This window comes from Eurosta solidaginis, chromosome 4, assembly GCF_040869045.1.
Source record: "Eurosta solidaginis isolate ZX-2024a chromosome 4, ASM4086904v1, whole genome shotgun sequence".
Taxonomy (NCBI): domain Eukaryota; kingdom Metazoa; phylum Arthropoda; class Insecta; order Diptera; family Tephritidae; genus Eurosta; species Eurosta solidaginis.
In genome coordinates, this window is record NC_090322.1 from 51,883,364 (window position 1) to 51,901,084 (window position 17,721).

General features: G+C 38.2%; 2 protein-coding genes across 17 annotated transcripts in view; one reads left to right on the forward strand and one right to left on the reverse strand.

The window, feature by feature from the left end:
• The window catches only part of LOC137249748 (cilia- and flagella- associated protein 210), a 176,833-nt gene that overhangs the window by 27,463 nt on the left and 131,649 nt on the right, over positions 1-17,721 (reverse strand). The window lies entirely within an intron of this gene.
• The window catches only part of l(1)G0196 (inositol hexakisphosphate and diphosphoinositol-pentakisphosphate kinase), a 136,500-nt gene that overhangs the window by 5,680 nt on the left and 113,099 nt on the right, over positions 1-17,721 (forward strand). For 4 of the 16 annotated variants that reach the window (XM_067781548.1, XM_067781549.1, XM_067781550.1 and 1 more), the window contains exons 2-3: positions 6,533-6,837; positions 10,915-10,970. The exons of 10 other annotated variants lie outside the window; for them this stretch is intronic. In XM_067781548.1, coding sequence (XP_067637649.1) covers positions 6,621-6,837; positions 10,915-10,970 — 273 coding nt within the window. In that variant the 5' untranslated portion in view covers positions 6,533-6,620. Of the gene's footprint in view, positions 1-6,532; positions 6,838-10,914; positions 10,971-17,721 lie in introns of those variants that run through there. 2 more of the 16 variants (XM_067781552.1, XM_067781562.1) reach the window with 2 other exon arrangements.

Here is a 17,721-nt window from a genome sequence, read left to right on the forward strand (position 1 = left end):
AAACCTGGGCATCCCAACAGACATCTGATTGATGAACCAGCACCGCCTAGGGGCTTAAGGAGTCATCTCCGTAAGCATTTTGAGGAAATACGGCACCTGAGAACCCATCCGTATGAAGTTAAAAAACACAAGCAGGTCCTTGGTGAACTCCATAAACAGGCGTCGGACCTTTATGCCGGGAATTGCCCGGTGAATCCAGTACTTAACGAAAATTATCCAAAACTTGCGGAAGAGGAACGCATATTCCCCAGGGAAACGCGTGTCACTCTTGCTCAACTTCGTTCTGGATACTGTAACAGGTTAAACTCTTACCTATCCAGAATCAACCCCGACATACAAAATGTATGCCCCGCTTGCAATGTGTCCCCACATGACACCAACCATCTCTTCAATTGTAATGTGGAACCAACGCCTCTAACACCCCTTTCCTTATGGTCCACCCCTGTTGAAACGGCAAGTTTCCTTGGACTCCCGTTAGAGGATATTGATGACAATTTGTGATCGGTCGCGGCTATTAGGTGGGGCGAGCATTGCTACAACAACAACAAGTGCCGCATATATTCATAGCAAAAAAAAAATTAAATAAATGTAAGGCGCGATAACCTCCGAAGAGATCTAAGGCCGAGCTTCTCTTCCAATTTGCGTCGTGCTCCTCCTGATTTTACCTACAAATTGGCTGGACGGGACCTACATGTTTTATGCCGACTCCGAACGGTATCTGCAAGGCAGATGAGTTTTCACTGAGAGCTTTTCATGGCAGAAATACACTCGGAGCGCTTGCCAGTCACTGCCGAGGGGCGACCCCGCTTAGAAAAATTTTCTTCTAATTGAAAAACCTTATTTCTAAAATTTTGATGTTGCTTTGCCCGGGAGTTGAACCCAGGGCATACGGTGTGATAGGCGGAGCACGCTACCATCACACCACGATGGCCGTCATAGAGCATGCCGAATGTATAACATGGATGACTCCTTAAGTTTCTGGCTGGCGTGGCTTCTTCAACCAATGTTGTTGTTGTAGCAGTGCTTGGGCCCATCCAATATGTGCGACCGATCACAAATGTGTCATGTGGGGACACATTGCAGGTTCATTTAGTATGTCGGTATTGATTCGGGATAAGTAAGAGTTTAACCTGTTACAGTATCCAGATCGAAGTTGAGCTAGAGTGACTCGCCCTTCTCTGGGGAGTGTGCGTTCCTCTTCCGCAAGTATTGGGTACTGTTCTTTGAGTACTGGATTCACCGGGCAATTCCTGGCATAAAGGCCCGACGCCTGTTTGTGGAGTTTACTGAGGACCTGCTTGTGTTTTTTTGCTTCATACGGCTGAGTTCTCAGGTCCCGTATTTCCTCATTATGCTTACGGAGATGACTCAGATTTCTGGGTATTCAACAGGAACTGTTTGGTTAGCATCTCATTTCTCTCCTTGATGGGGAGTATTCACGCCTCATTATGTGGGTGGTGTTCTGGGGACATAAGAAGACAGCCCGTGGCGGTGCTGAGAATAGTATTTTGGCAGGCCTGTAGCTTCTTCCAGTGAGTAGTTTTTAGGCTTGGCGACCATATAGGGGACGCGTAGCATGCAATCGCCCGGCCAATTGCTTCGTAAGTGGTAATGAGCGTTTCTTTGTCTTTTCCCCAAGGATTTTATTACGGCTCTGGATTTTCTTTACAATTGCGGCTGCATGCTCATCAAAATATAGATCCTGGTCAAACGTCACACCCAAGATTTCGGGCTGTATGACAGTCGGCAGCGTAGTGCTATCGACGTGGATGTTCAAAATGGTCGACATTTGGGACGTCCATGTTGTAAATAACGTCGCGGAGGATTTAGTCGGTGATAATGCCAGGTTTCGCGAGGCGAAAAAACAGGAGAGATCAGGGAGGTAGCCGTTTATTCTGTTGCAAAGCTCATCGATCTGTGGTCTTGGGCCCGTGGCCATTGTTGAGCAGTCATCGGCGTAGGAAACGATAGTAACTCCTGGTGGCGAATGTAGCTTTGATATATAGAAGCTAAACAAAAGTGGGGACAGGACACCACCCTGTGGCCCCGTTGTTTAATTCTTGGTTGGGATGTTTCGGTTCTAAATTGCACCGATGCCTGCCGACCACCCAGATAATTTGCGGTCCACCTTTTGAGACATGGGGGAAGGGTAGACCCTTCCAGGTCTTTGCAGTAACGTGCCATGGTTGACCGTATCAAAATCTTTTGATAGGTCTAGCGCAACGAGTACTGTTCTATGGTGGGGGTATTGATTTAAACCGCAATTTATCTGGGTGCTAATGGCATTTAGAGCGGTAGTGAGCTATGGAGTTTTCTAAAGCCATGCTGATGACAGGCTACCTGCAAATTTGCTTTAAAGTAGGGAAGCAAAATGGCTTCAAGCGTCTTGGCTATAATCTTACCTAATATGCAGGAAATACGCATTTTCGCCGCAGAGCAGTGAGATAAAAAGGGTTTGTTGTGCTTGTTGCTGAAACAATGCTTCCACCCACTCTATAAACTCGATCATTCAAAAAATGCCATCAGAGCCCTCTAACGGAAGTTCAAGGAAAGTAGATGAGGCAAAAATCTTTTCAAATCTCTAATATAGAGCAATTTCGCCTAGCTGGTGGTGTTCAGACGTAAGAGACATATAAGAGACGCGTAGCATAAGATCGGCTGACCAATTGCCTTTTATGTCGCTAGCAGTGTTTCTTTACTTGGCGGGCGTTTGTTGCAGTAGAGACTGGTCCATTAAACGTTATATACAAACTCTGGGTTTTATAGAGTTGATAAAGTAATGACATCAAATTTTAACGACGTCAACGTGATGTCCAATTATTGGGCTAGGTCCCGCATTGTGAAAAATGCAGCGAAATTGGTATAACACGTTTTGGTCTTAGTGATAGTTCTGTCTGCTTACGCCTTAGATAATTCAATCATCCACATATTTGAATTGAGTCACGTGGGAATACTTCATGCCCTTCAGGTATGTCAGGGTTTAAACTGGATAGCTTGGTTAACCACATATGTATGTAATACTTCTATATCGCTACTACTGAACTGTGCAGCCTGTCAAACATTACAGTACAGATATACAACGAGAGAAGCATGGTTCAACTATATACAGGTTGGCTCATCTGTAAAGCAACAAAATATGTCTGTTCAAATTGTCAAAATCTGTGTATTGGTGTTGGTGCGAATGGTATGGAATGGAAACACAAAACTTAGCAGTTTTTGTATGTGTAAGTAAAATGTTGCCAATGTGTTGGTTTCATTTTGAGTTTGCCTCTCCTTTTGACAATCCCTTCGACCATGCAATGACATAAATAAAATCAGCTGATGAGATGAGCCAACCTGCACATAATTGAACCATGGAGAGAAGGAAACAAAATCTCAAGGCTGTCGTTTAATTTTTGTAAAAAGGGCTCAGATATATGTATATTTCAACAAGCCGTCTTGCTTCTGTCAATATTGTACATTAGGCTATTCGGCTATTTTTATTGTTTTAAGAACTCCGCAGAATAGCATTACCGATTTGTGCTGAGTGTGCAGATATACGTATGTAAATGAGCCCTTAGCCGTTTTTTGAAACGAAAAAAAGCACGGACGAAAAAGAGTATGTTAGATAAAAATTTAGAAATTTGATATTATTTCAACACCAATAGCAGCCAGCCCAGTACTTACTCATATTTTGTTTACTTCATCAAAAATTTACTTCATTAAAAACTCAAAATAAGTAAAATTTTGAAAACGTTTATACATATATCGTTTGTTCAAGCTAATTCACTTTAAAATATTTTTAAAAACGTTTAAAGAAATGCTTGTTGGGATGTATGTATAAGTATATTTTTATACATATATATTTGAATTTTTTTCATTTCAAAAATATGAATTCTTCCCCTCGTTTTTTTTACTATTTATGTAAATAATGTACTTTGTATGGCTGCAGCCCATGCTTAAATAATAAATACATCAAGCCTTGAATTGTATTTGTTGGCCTTTTTATTGTTTAATCGACTAAACTGAGATTTTATAACAATGCAGAAGTTGGGTAAAGGGGATAGTGACCCGTTGAACCCCTTTAATACTTTTTTACACACGCTAATACAATTCACTAACACTAACAAAGCCCGCGCATGCGCAGAACATAAATTTGCACAGTTTCAGCAAATACCCAATAATTTTAATTTTTGTTTGAAATTGGTTTGAGGTCAAATGGAAATCCAACTCGTTTTCCAAATTCCAATGTTTAATATCCATTGTACCTCCATTGGAGAACCAACCCATTCTCAAACAAAACGGCTCATTTTTTATACGTAAATAATCTTAGTTCTCCACTTGAGAAATTCTTTGATATATATTTGAATTCCAACATCAATCTCCAATTGGATTCAAATGAAAAAGAAAACTTCAGGAATTAAATTTCCCATCCCAATTGAATAAAAATAACAGCGTTGTGTATAAATCTGGTTTCAGTTTAATAGAATAGACATAAATTAAAATAAATAGTAATTCATTTTACATATTTAAAAATAAATTAAAAGTATTTAAAATTTTAAAGTAATTGTAATTCATTAATTAGATTCTTAAAAAATTTTAAAAATTCTTTGCACCAAAGCTGAGATATTTTTTTTTTTCAAATTTCAATGCACTTTTCAAGTGTCAAATATACTGTTTACACAACTTAGCCAAAGAATATAACTTAAAATAGCCATAACTTTACGAAAAGATTTAATCAACATCGTAATATCTTGAATTGAAGGGTAAGAGTAGTATTAAAGGATATAATTGGAGAAAGAAATCACCAAAAAATTGTGTATCCTGTAAAAGACCTAAAAAGTAGGGGGAAACGCCGTTTTTCGCGTACATAACTTCAATTATCTTAGAATTTCTCCGGTTGACCCCCACATTTTTTTACATTTTTCTATGTTTCTCGGTGCTTTGAGCACGAACAAAAATATCTCAGCTTTGGTGCGAAGAATATTTAAAATTTCGACTTAATGAATTACAATTAGTTCAAATTTTTATGATTATCTTTGAATCATTAAATTAATGCAATAAATCAATATATTATTTTTATTTAACTTCAGTAGCATTCTCTTTCTTGCTGTATTGCATTTTTTCCACCAGGCGATTGTTGGCTTGATGAAGGAAGGACATATCAGTCCTTTCAAAGTCCTCATCGGAAGGGTTGGCAAATTTTTGATTGTAAGCCTCTGAAATAAAAAGGATTTCAATTATAAATTAAAATAATAATAGACATGCAATAGTTACTCTTCAGGCTCCCGTTGTACTGAGCACTCTAATAGCTTTCTTGTTGGGCGTACCCCTCCAAGTGAAGTGCCTGGCCGCTTCATCGCTCATCACTTTTCACCACACCATTTTTATGAAGCGTATGGACTTGCCACAAACTATAGTTTGGAGTTCAACCTAGAGAAAAAAGAGAGTACGAAGTATACAGTAGAATAGAATATATAAATAAAATAGTTTATATATTTACCCAATATATTTAAAAGGTTTTTGGAAGCTGCATTTGTAATATTGAATTCTTCTGCCCAACTAGCTAACTCATAATTTAAGTTGGGGAAATCATCAGCAATCTCTTCTAAATCGCTTTCCGTGGAAGTTTCTTCATTTGAAAAGTTTTCCAAAGGAGGATTGTATGCAGCAGTTGACGTGGAAGGCTCCATGGGCAAACTTTAAATTGTTGGCGAGCGCTCCGACAGCAAAGCCACCACCTGCCTTACATCACTTCTAATTGTCTTGCTTCTATGCATTTTAATAGTTGCACCTATATATATTAAATTAATTAAATACTTACAATATTAAAATTGGATACTTCCCCGAAATATATCAATTAATTTACTTTTTTCACTACTTTCAGCTTCAATGCTATCCAATCTTTTGACAGATGATTGGCCGGTATTGCCACACACAAATGAATAAACGCGTTACCATCTGAAAAAATGTTAAGTAATATCTCAAATTGACCTCCAAGAGCACTCAATTTGAAAACAAACTTTGGGAAAACGATTTGATCTCCAATTGTTTTAAAAGTTGGATATCCATTTGAGAACTACATATTTCTCAAGGTTGGAAAAAAGTTGTACTTGTGCATATTGGGTAATGATTGACAGAAAATTTGAACATTAGGAAGATAGGAAGGTTTTGATATAGAAGTATTAATATGGTTTTAACCTGCTTATGCCGCAGAGCCGCTCCGGTAACGGGCTATTAAGTTGGTTCATATCCCTGCATTTATATTGAGCAGGTAAAAGTATATAGCACTAAAGCATGGTTAAGCAAGAGGGAGTGTTGTTGTTGTTGTTATATATAGTATCCATAGATAGGTTGTGTTCTACTTCGCATATACGTTGTGATTTGTATCTAACACGAGTGAACAAGCGAATCGCAGTATTTGTAAATTCATTGTATCATGGCATTATATTACCTTAACTGTTTTAGCCTTCGGGCTCGAAATTGCATTTGTAAATTAATAAATCATTTACATAAACACTGCTTTACTAAAAATTCCTATGTTTCTTAATAGTCACACAAATACTTAGTAAAACTGTATTACTTGCAATAAAAATCTAAAAAAAAATACACCGAAGTCAAACCATCATAGCTAGTTCAATATGGGCAATAATTTCGACAAATTTCTTCATAATGACGGATATCCAGATGAAAATTGGAATCTCCAAAACCGTTATATGGAGCCAGAAGAACAACAATATCTCGGAGAGCTACGCCACTCTAAACAACATCCGAAGTCACTGAATGCACAGGGAAGGGGGAGCAGCGGATATAACACGAACACATTTACTCATGTCAGTTCAACTCCAAATCTCCGCGGTTCGTATTGCCTTCTAACCTGCAACGCAAACCTTAAAAATATTAAGTACTTTGTGTAGCTACGTAGGTGCTTAAGTGGCTAGAAACTTATTTCAACTACTTAATTGGGTTATAATGTTTGTCAGATGCTCGATTATTGGTTATATAGTTAGTACTATCGATATCTTCGGTAAATTTTTAACGAGTTTTTAAGTTTTAATTTGGTAGTAGCAAATATGGTTGGGAGTTTTTAGCCACACGACAGTCAGGAACAGAGAAGGCACAGAGTTGCAGCTAAAAATTTAATAGCGTTTTCTTTTCTGGCTAAAGTGTTACGCTTTTTGTACGCCGCGCAAGGGTTGTTGTTCTATTATAAAAAACAGGCAACGCTTTTACGGGGTATTTCGTTCTTTTGTGAAAATTGTTGCCCGCTCGCAACGCAAAAGCGTTACACTTTTACCCTGTATAAAATGGCGGTGTGGCTATGCAACTCTGTGAAACTCTCAATTCGCTCTTAAGTTCCACATATACTCTGTTAATATGAGTGAATATGGTGAGTTGAAATGTTCGTTGTATGCACTATAAATGTTGAACATTTTCTGGGGTAGGAGTAACTCTATTAAGGCTTTACCATTTACTTAGGCAACAATTTAGTTCAGAAAAGAAAACACTATAAGATATTAAGGGCATCATTGGATTGAATTTCTGTCGGAATTGGATATGAAGTTGAACAATATTTCTGTTCGACCTTCGTGATGTGAAAGTAGCGTGCTCGCCTACCATACCAATGCCCTGGATTCAAGAACCGGGAAAAGCAACATCAAATTTCTAAGCGGGCTCCCTCCTCATCTGCTTTGCAGATTTCTTCCAGGGTAGCCATAAAACATGTAGATCCCGCCCCAGATTCCGCCAAGTTACTTATTCTTGTATCAAGGAATACCTGCTTAGAGAAAGCCGACAGAAAGTTTTAAGCGCAAAAAAAAAAAGGTTTTCTTGAGCACTTGTGACAGAACTTATGACCCGATTAAGTATTATAAATTCATGCATAGTTATGAGCGAAGATACACAATTGGAATTTTCGTTCACCGAAAGTAATGAAGCTAGTAAAATCAACAAATCAGGCTTGTTCTTGAATTAAGAGACATTCAGTAAAATTGATCGAATTATGGTTAATTTAAGCGAACAACTGTGAATATTATCTACGCAGATTAGCTTATTTTAAAAAGAAACTAACGATCTCGGCGCTCACGCTTCCCAAGGCAGTCGGTTCTATGTACCGGAGCGATTCGGAATTTTTCCCGACCAAGGACTATCATTTGAGTGTAACCCCATTTAATTTGTTGCGTCCCTCCCACAAATTGTCATCCTCCCAGCAGCTCATTGCAGTGGGACTGCTCCATATTCTCTTGCTCCGGGAAGGTATGGAACCCAATCCGGGTCCGTCTCCTGACCCCGGTCCTGAGAAATGGTTTTGCTGTATCTGCCGGAAAAGAATCTTTTTAGGACGGTCATACTCTTGTCAGTGTGTCTCGTGTAAGGGATGGTTGCATCGGACAGGTTGTTCTGGGCTAGATCCCAAAACCAGATATCCACGTAACTTCTATACATCTTTTGTGGCTCCTTGCTGTTCACGCCCTAGGTCGTCCCGTAGACTGCGCCTTAGCGGAGGGAATGTCCTTCGTGCACTTACCCCAAGGAGGCTTCGAACCTAACCCCGGTCTAAGGACCTGTACTGCTGCATCTGCCGAAAAAAGTTTAAGTACTTAAAATGGTCACACTTTTGTCTGTATGTCTCGTACAAAGCGTAGTTTCACCGAATGCTAATACTCGTTGTCGACACGATTTCTTTAAATCATTTGTGGCTCTTTGCTGGTCACGCACAAAAGCGACTTACGGTTGCTATTAATGGTCTTTTAATATTCATGACTTTCGTCGCACAGTTTTAACGACTAGCACCTATTGTTGATTGCGCCAAGGGGCGCCTCTAGTTTTTTTCGGCTGTTTAAAGAGTTATAATTCCCGATGTGCGAACAGTAGCAATACTGTCCACCACCAGTCGCTACCACGCCTTCTGGCTCTCACAGCATATGTAAGCACAGAAGCTATAGGACTGCGACTTCGAACTCATACCTTCGTCGACGTAACTTTCCTAGAAGCCCTAGGTGTAGCTCCGAAGATTTTCTAACGAATTTTTTTGTCGTGCTATACTGCCGAGCACTACCAGAGAAACACCTTGAAGCGTTAGGGAGTAGATATTCGGCCAAGAATGCCGTCCTCGAGCAGTCGAAGTGGATATTATTGCTTAACTCATGGGTGAAAATAGTATAATCCTACATAATTTAAATTTTACAAGGACCCAGCATAAATTTTTTTTTAATGTAGACCAAAATTTGCAGTCGTTTGTGTTCGAAACATTGATTTCAATAGTCTTCGTTAAACCAAAACGATATTTTAGAATGAAAGATGTTAAGGTTGTACGCTCAGTCCAAACTGTTGCTTTCCGGCCTTTTGATACATTATGAATAACCGCGTAGCCGCAGATTTCAGACTAGTTCGATTGTCCACTACGTTAGAGTAGTAGCACATCCGGTCATTTATTCGACTGTCTTGGGAAAGCTTTTGCTTCACCACTTTGAGTGTTCTTGCGAAGGACAAAGCCTCACCTGGTAAATATATGTGCCTACGTATTCACATATGTAACAGGAGCCGTAACGTTTAGGTGATATTTAAACTTGGTTGGTAGGCTAGAATCAATGTGATTCACTCCAAGGGACTAGTTGGGAAAGGGTGATGAAAAATCCGTGTTAAGGTGGCATTGAAAGCGCCTGTTTTTTTTTTTTTTTGTAAATAACTTTAGAACGGGTAGAAAAGTTAAATTTCGCAATTAGTTTCTTATAACTGGCAGTAATGCGCATCCGTTGATACCCCTTTCCACCATATCGGTCAAATTTTCGACTTGAGCAATAAATGGCCCATACAGTCTTAAATGAGTAGAAAATATTGTGGCGAATGTTAGCATCACTATGCTGTTGTAAATAATCCCAACAACAAAAGCAGCAAGCAGCCACACTTATTTACATGTTCACATTGCAGCAAGCAGCCACACTTATTTACATGTTCACATTGCAGCAAGCAGCCACACTTATGTACAAGGCAATGTAGAATATTCCATACACATAACCAGCAGCTTGAAGCAGAAAGATTTTTTCACATACACATATGTTGTCGGCAGCTGAGAGCAGAAGTTGTAATTCACACATACCCACGCATATGGCGAGAAGAAAAACATAAACTACAGATATACATGTATATAGCTAAATAACCAAGTATGAGATACAACTGTTCTACAAGGCATGTTCGTGAAACTTCTAGGAGAAATATGCGAAGGAGGTAATCGAGAGAATAAATGCCGCGCAAGCTGAGGAATTAGTAATCAGTTCATTGAAACACGCTAGTAGTGAAGTATAATTGTAATTGGGAAGTACTACTCCCAAAGTAGCCTATAAAAGACCATTTTGCAATACTGATTATTGGAGTAATTTATTCGACAGTTCAGCGATTCGAACGTTAGCAGGAGGTGTATAATTATCAGGAATTTCTCAGAACTCGTTACAATATAGTAACGTGCAGAACGCCGCCGCCGCGCCGATATTTTTGAATTCGGCGTTTGTCGGGGGCGTATATCACGAATATCAACAGCCACTGTTGTTATAATGATGAAAGAAATCTGTTATTTTAACAGTTTTCATGGGTATTCTTAGGGTGACTGTAATAATTGAAAGATATAAGACCAGAGCTAGGCGGCCACCATGCTACGCCTGCCACACGAAAATCCTGGCATTATTTTTCAATTAGAAAACAATTTCGTGAAACACTTAATTTAGAATCAATAATTTGTGTGAAGCTGGTTTAACAGAGTATTTCGGTTGATTTTACCAACTTTTTTTCTTTCCGTGTTCGTATCAAAATGCCAAATCTAAATTTGACATTTCAAATAGTTTCTCCCACTATACTTAGTACTCTTTAGGTTAGTAGAACACATGTATGTAAATATATTAATTTTTTTTTAATTTCTTTCTTATTTTTCGTATCAATCAGCGCTCGATGTTGATTCGAATCTATTGGATTTTCGTTCCTCCTCCTACACTTATAGGGTGAATCTTTTGATGTTATTTATTTAAAAATGTTTTTTGTTCAATTTTTTTTGTATTACATTTTTGTTATTTTATTAATAATTTTGCTTGAGTTTTTATTTTTTTTATTGTTACTACTGATTGCGTTTTACTGCCCGGAATTACTGTGGATATATTTCATATTTCTTGCACATTAGACCATTCCAGAAATTCTTGTTTTTTAAAACAAGGTCCAAAATTTCATTAGGGTGTACAAAATATCATTAATAATAACAGCATTTTTTTCTCTCTTATTTTTATGGGGGGGGGGGGGGGGGAAACAAATACTTGAATGAAATCCACATTTTACACCCATACAAAACTCTCATGCCTGTGTGGAAATAAAAAGGATTTTATTTCATAAACGGTCTAATGTAATACATACATTCAAATGTTCTCCCGAAAACGCTGCCATTCATTAAAGCGCCAAATACACGACACGAACATTTCCGCGAACATTCCCATTATGTCATGCTTCTGCGACCTTTTCTGTCGTGTATGGTGGTGTTTGCCAGTTCGCGCAAATGTTCGCCAAAAATCAAAATATTTTAATTTTTGGCGAACATTTGCGCGAACTGTTCGTGCGTGTATGGCGAAATAGCTCATAATCGTAGTAATTTCTGAACGGAACAGACGTGCGCGGAAAAGTAAAATGGACAATAAAAAATTTCTGAGTGAATTTATTAAATCTTCTTTCTTTTTTTTACGCTTAATTGCCACAGCGAGCAATATTGCTGCAGCACAATTGTTGTCCGTATTCATCGCTGTCTGAAAGACAATGATGACATGATACGAAACATTCATTCTCTCTCAATTCGTTTCCAGGAATGGGTCTTAAAGTTCATTCAATTGTAAACATTGGTTCATTCGATTGTAAACAAACTTCATTCGTTTCCAAGAATGGGTCTTGAAGATCAGAGTTGCGTAAACCGCGCAAAAAAAATTCCAAGAAAATCGGTGCGTTTTCATTATTTTTCATTTCAAGTGTATTCAACTACATAAGCGGATCAAAAATTTGTAAAAAAGGTACAAGAAATAACAAAATTAAATGAGCTGTTATATTAACGCACGAAAAGAGATAACATTTTATGTTAGCTATCAAAAAATTAAATTTCACGTGTTGTCACGGAAAAATTTTTAACGGGTAAAATAAGCTTTTTTTTATTTGTGATCCTGAAAAAATTCGAGTTTTTTGATATCCCATTTGACAATCTTGAGTAAGTTTTCGGTGAAAATCATAAATTAAACCTTTACCATGTAAAATACCCCAAAGTTATTCCGAAATGCCCAAACTTGATTTTGAGGATGATGGCATCTATGGTCAATGTTATAAAAAATGCACATTTTCACGCGCTCTCAGAGAGCGAGAAGTTTCATATCATGACATCATTGCTGAAAGAGATCTAATGTTCGGCCAAAAGTTCGTGTGGTGTATGGCCAAAGCTGCGAACAAGATTGCGGAATGTTCGCGGAAATGTTCGTGTCGTGTATTTGGCGCTTTACATCAGTGTTGCCAGGTTAGCCTTTTCGAGATTAGATTTAGCCCTTTTTTTTGCCTTTAGCCTCGAAATTTTGTGTTTAGCTTCGTGACTTTTTTCTAGCCTTTTTTACTCCGAATGTATTTTTAAAAATTTCTAAAATAAAATAATTTCAATAGTTCCTGTGAACACCTAATACCTAATAATATGAGTTCTCTACAAAAGATTAATTCTTTTTCTGCTGAAAATTCGTTGAAAATTTCAAAGCCAGATGTATTTTCTTACTTTGAAAAAGAGAAGTATAGTTATTCTTCAAGTCAAATAGCATTAATAGAGCTGCAGTGGCGAAAACTTATAACTATACAATGGAAAAATGTACCCTCCACCATGGAATTTTGGTCGAAAGTCCGAGAACATAAAAATGCATTAAACGGACCTCCTTTTTTAGAACTTGTCGAATTCATATTTAGTTTTTTAGTATTTAGTTTTTAGTGGCATGAAAATTCTGAAAACTAAATTAAGGAACAAACTAAAAATTAAAATGCTTAATGCGCTGCTTAATATTATATGCTCGTTAAAACGCTTATCTAAATGTTGTAATGACTTTGAAATTACCGATAATCTCATATCTATGGTAAATAGCCAAACTTTATACCCAGGCATAAGCTCTTCTGATTCTTCAGACGGGGAATATTTTATATAAATAATTAGTTTGTAATATTTTTTTTATGTATATACACATATGCAATCATTTAAAGTAATTCCATGTGCTAGTCAAAGAAAATGTGCCTGATATGTTTTGAAACAGGAAGTTATGTTTATAAGTTTTTATTTATAAATGTGTAAACTAAAATATAAAAAAAATTTAATGAATTAACCAAAAAATTTCTGGCCTTTTTTTAGCTTCTTTTTTTTCTAAATTTAGTCTTTTCTAACCTTTTTTTTTGCCAATCTAGCTTCTTTTTTTTGCATCACCTGGCAACACTGCTTTACATACATATTTGCGATGCATTGAATGTTACTCATACGCCATGCCTGTCGTAATGCGTCCACACGATGCATGACATTGTAAAAGTGTTAAATTGAGTTATTCTGAATTGCTGTTGTTAACTGTGCTTTCGCAAATATCAATTTTTAATTATTTGTATATTCAACAGTAGTCCTAAAGTAACTACAAGCGTGACGAGCAGTAAAGTCTGCTATTCTTTTCGAGAAATGCCAGGTTAGGTTAGGATAGACTGGCCACCGGTGCTTGACTGTTCCTCTCTCCTCTTCGTCTTTGCAGCTCCTGCAGTAAACATTATAGGGAGCACCCATCCGTTGTGCGTGCCTCCCGATTGCTAAGTGGCCGGTTATAAATCCAAACTTCTCAGCAACAATTTATATTTGCCAAGAAGGCAGAATTATTTTCTAACGTTGAGCTTTGTATCTAAGGGTAAGATTTCATTTGTTAGTCAATTAGGTTAGGTCGAACTGGCCGGTTCGTGGCGAGCTGAGTGAATGAATAAATAGTGTTACCAGAAGTTTGCTTAACGACCAAAGTGAAAAACTCGACCAGAAACCGGGACCTATATTATAAAATAACTCCGTACTCTTGGCAAATATATTTTAAAGTGCGCAAACTTATAATTTTAAAGTTATTTGTTGTTAAAGTTTGTAAATTTAGCAAATTTCTATAGCACTTTAAATTACAATTTACATATCTTTCAAAACCTTACATACATACATATCTATATAAATTGGCAACGATAAACTCAAATTGCATTTTTGTATATTTCACATTTCATTTTTGTATTGTTTTTACTTATTATAAATGTTTTTATTAAATCAATCCCGCTTTTGTAGCAACATGCACATTTATATATATATATATTTTATTGATGACATTACAAAGCTGTGCTGCCACATAAACAAAAAAAAACAAACATAAATATTACCTTACCACCTTTCAGTTAATAAAGAAAAAGGAAAATATATATTTTTACTACTCATTTTGAGAAGTTGAAACACCTTTCCGCATAGGCGGCCTTTGGCCGCGCTTATAAAAAATAACCCTGGGCTACGCCATGCCAAGACCGGGTGTGTGGTATAACCGTGGCGTTTTTATAAGCGCGGCCGAAGGCCGCCTATACAGAAAGATATTCTACGCAGAATTACTGTACATGGCGCAGCCGATGTTGGATTGGCTAACATAACAATAAACATAAGAGTTATAAGGTAATATCAGCTCGTTCACGAATGCACCGAAAATATTCCGTAAAAGGGAAAATCAAATGAGAGATAAAGCCATACGAGATAACGCCATATGGCCTTATCGCTCTTTGAAATTGGAAATAAAGCCATACAGAAATTTTGGCGCGAATATGGCTTTATCTCTCTTTGAATTGAGTGATAAGGCCATATGGCGTTATCTCGCATGGCTTTATCGCACCCCACCGCGAACCTCTACGGTATAAACTTCGAGCAGTGCTGCCTGGTTAACTAGCTCATCCGCTTTTTCATTTCCATCTTATCCCATAAGCCCGTGTATCGCCTCGTCTGCCATTTGAGAGCCCTTGCGCCAACCTTCCACCCCTATTGTGGCTCTAAGAAATCCATCGATGTACATTTAGGGAACTTGGTAATGTTCGGCCAATATTTGATGAGGCTATACTATGATGGTCGTATGGTCAGCGCTCAAGCTGCCCGAGGCATTGAGTCTTGTATTTCTTAACGCGGTGTTTTTCGCCTGTAGGTTGTTGACCAGCGTCTGCAGCAGAGATGACAAAACAGCGCCCTGCGTCGTGTTACTTGTCACAAATTTTGTGGCCTCATACAGCCCCCTATGCGAAGTAATCTTCCTGGAATTATGCATGCAGTCGAGGCATATGGTAAGGAATAGATGTACTTCAATGTTGTAAGCCCAGGCATTGTGTAAGAGGACTGGTAAGGCGTACTCCTTGTATTCCTAGGGGTTCACTATGTTTATAATCACCCTATACCGACTTGCCTTTGGTACGCATGATATGTTTTGGAGATCCATGTTGACTTTATATACACATCTATCAGCCTCTCGAAGGTTTTGTGCAAAAATGATGTGAAGTTCATAATATGGACACATTTAGTCTATGTACGGTCTTTATTGATTGACCTGGTTAACCAAACCTATGCTCAATGCTCAGAATAGATGTCCAGAACTTCTGCACTTCTATTTTAGCTTCAAAGGGTTGAAGTGCCAAAATTTGCCTATATTTTACTTAAGGTTAGGTTAGGTTAAAGTGGTTGCCCCCAGAAATGTGAGTGACACTACTAGGCCGGCTGGCCCATTGTGATACCACTGTGTGGGCTATAGCCCTTCCTCCTTTAGATGTGTAAAAATTTGAACCAATTTGTCCTTCTGATGTAGCGTAGAATATTTTCGATTTCCGCAGAGCCAAGTTCTGCTAAGCAGTCAATGGAATACTTATTCAGACATTCCGTACGTATACTGGCGAGAGCAGGGCATCTACAGAGGAGGTGCTCGACGCTTTCTATCTCCTCTTCATCCCTGCAGCTCCGACAAAAAACGTTGGTTAGAATTCCCATGTATTCGTCGTGTATTCCCTTCAGGCATTAGCCCGTTAGTATACCGATCAGTTAACCTAAGAAGAGACGTTTGAGGCTACTGAGGAACCTGTTGAATTCTCATTTATGCGAGGCCAGATGTACATTTCACTTTACTTCCCATAATTTTTGTGCGATCTATTTTTTGTTTATGTTGTTATTTATTATGTTATCGCATTTTTATAACTTCTTCAAATATTTGCCTACTTCAATTAATCCGTTTCCTATTAACTGTATTTCGTTACGTTATAGTAACACTAACGTGCAACAACAAAATGAATGCTAAGCTTTGTAAATGTTTGCATTTCTTGTTTGTTAATTAATATTGTGAACAATTTTCCGCGAATACATGTTAATATTTTACAGTGACAAATAAAAATATTGGGACATTGCGTTGCTACTTTTGAAGTGCTTGACTTTTTGATTTTATTTTATACAATTTAATATTTTTATTCCGCGAAGTTTCAAATATTTAATTTAAGTTTTCCCACAGTTTCAATCGGAGATGTTTCGTCCTAGTGGTCCTCAATGCTTTCTCTGATGGACTTAAGTAGGAGTAAAAGATCAACATTTCTAACCTCTGCCAAACTGTCCAAAAACCGTGCGCCCAGAAATCTGAGTCGTCTGATTTGCAGCCTTGGACATCGACAGAGAGAAAGTTGTATCGATTCCTCTTTCTGCTCATCCCGACAGCTTCTGTAGAGGGAACTTGTTGGTATGCGCCATCTTCGGAGCGTTGGTACAATAGCGCAATGGCCTGTGATGACATATGTACGCAAGTGCTCTCACTGCAGATTTATTTAGCTTAAGAAGGAAGCTAGTTCCTTACCTATCCAAACATGGATTCATATCGGTTGGTCCACAACGAGTTCGTTGCGCTAATCTCATATTCCTCGATTTTTAAATTCATTCTCTTCAACATCGCCAAGCTGATCACTCAGCAAAGATAGACATTTAGGTGCCTTATTGACGCCAGGGACGCTCCGTTGTCATGAAGTTGGATTCTAATGCTTTTAAGGTGGCGTGGCTGTCGACAAAGATCATTACGCTGACGTCTGGGACCGTGCTGGTTGCTCTGTCTATGGCATAGACTTCCGATTGGAAGAAAATGATTGAGGTAGAAAGTTGGTACGATTGATTTACCTACATATAAAAAATAAATAAATGTAAGGCGCGATAACCTCCGAAGAGATCTAAGGCCGAGCTTCTCTTCCAATTTGCGTCGTGCTCCTCTTGATTTTTCCCTACAAATTGGCCGGACGGGACCTACATGTTTTATGCCGACTCCGAACGGCATCTGCAAGGCAGATGAGTTTTCACTGAGAGCTTTTCATGGCAGAAATACAATCGGAGCGCTTGCCAGACACTGCCGAGGGGCGACCCCGCTTAGAAAAATTTTCTTCTAATTGAAAAAATCTTATTTCTAAAATTTTGATGTTGCTTTGCCCGGGAGTTGAACCCGGGGCATACGGTGTGATAGGCGGAGCACGCTACCATCACACCACGGTGGCCGCCATATTTACCTACATATGCTTCGGGTATATTCCAGCTCCAGCTCCCTTTTCCATTTTCGTAGCGCTTGTGTAGATCGCAATACCCTCACCACTGTTTAGGCCTTTCTTTCATTCCTCCCTTGAAGGATATCTTGTATTCTGCACCTGAAAAACAAAAAA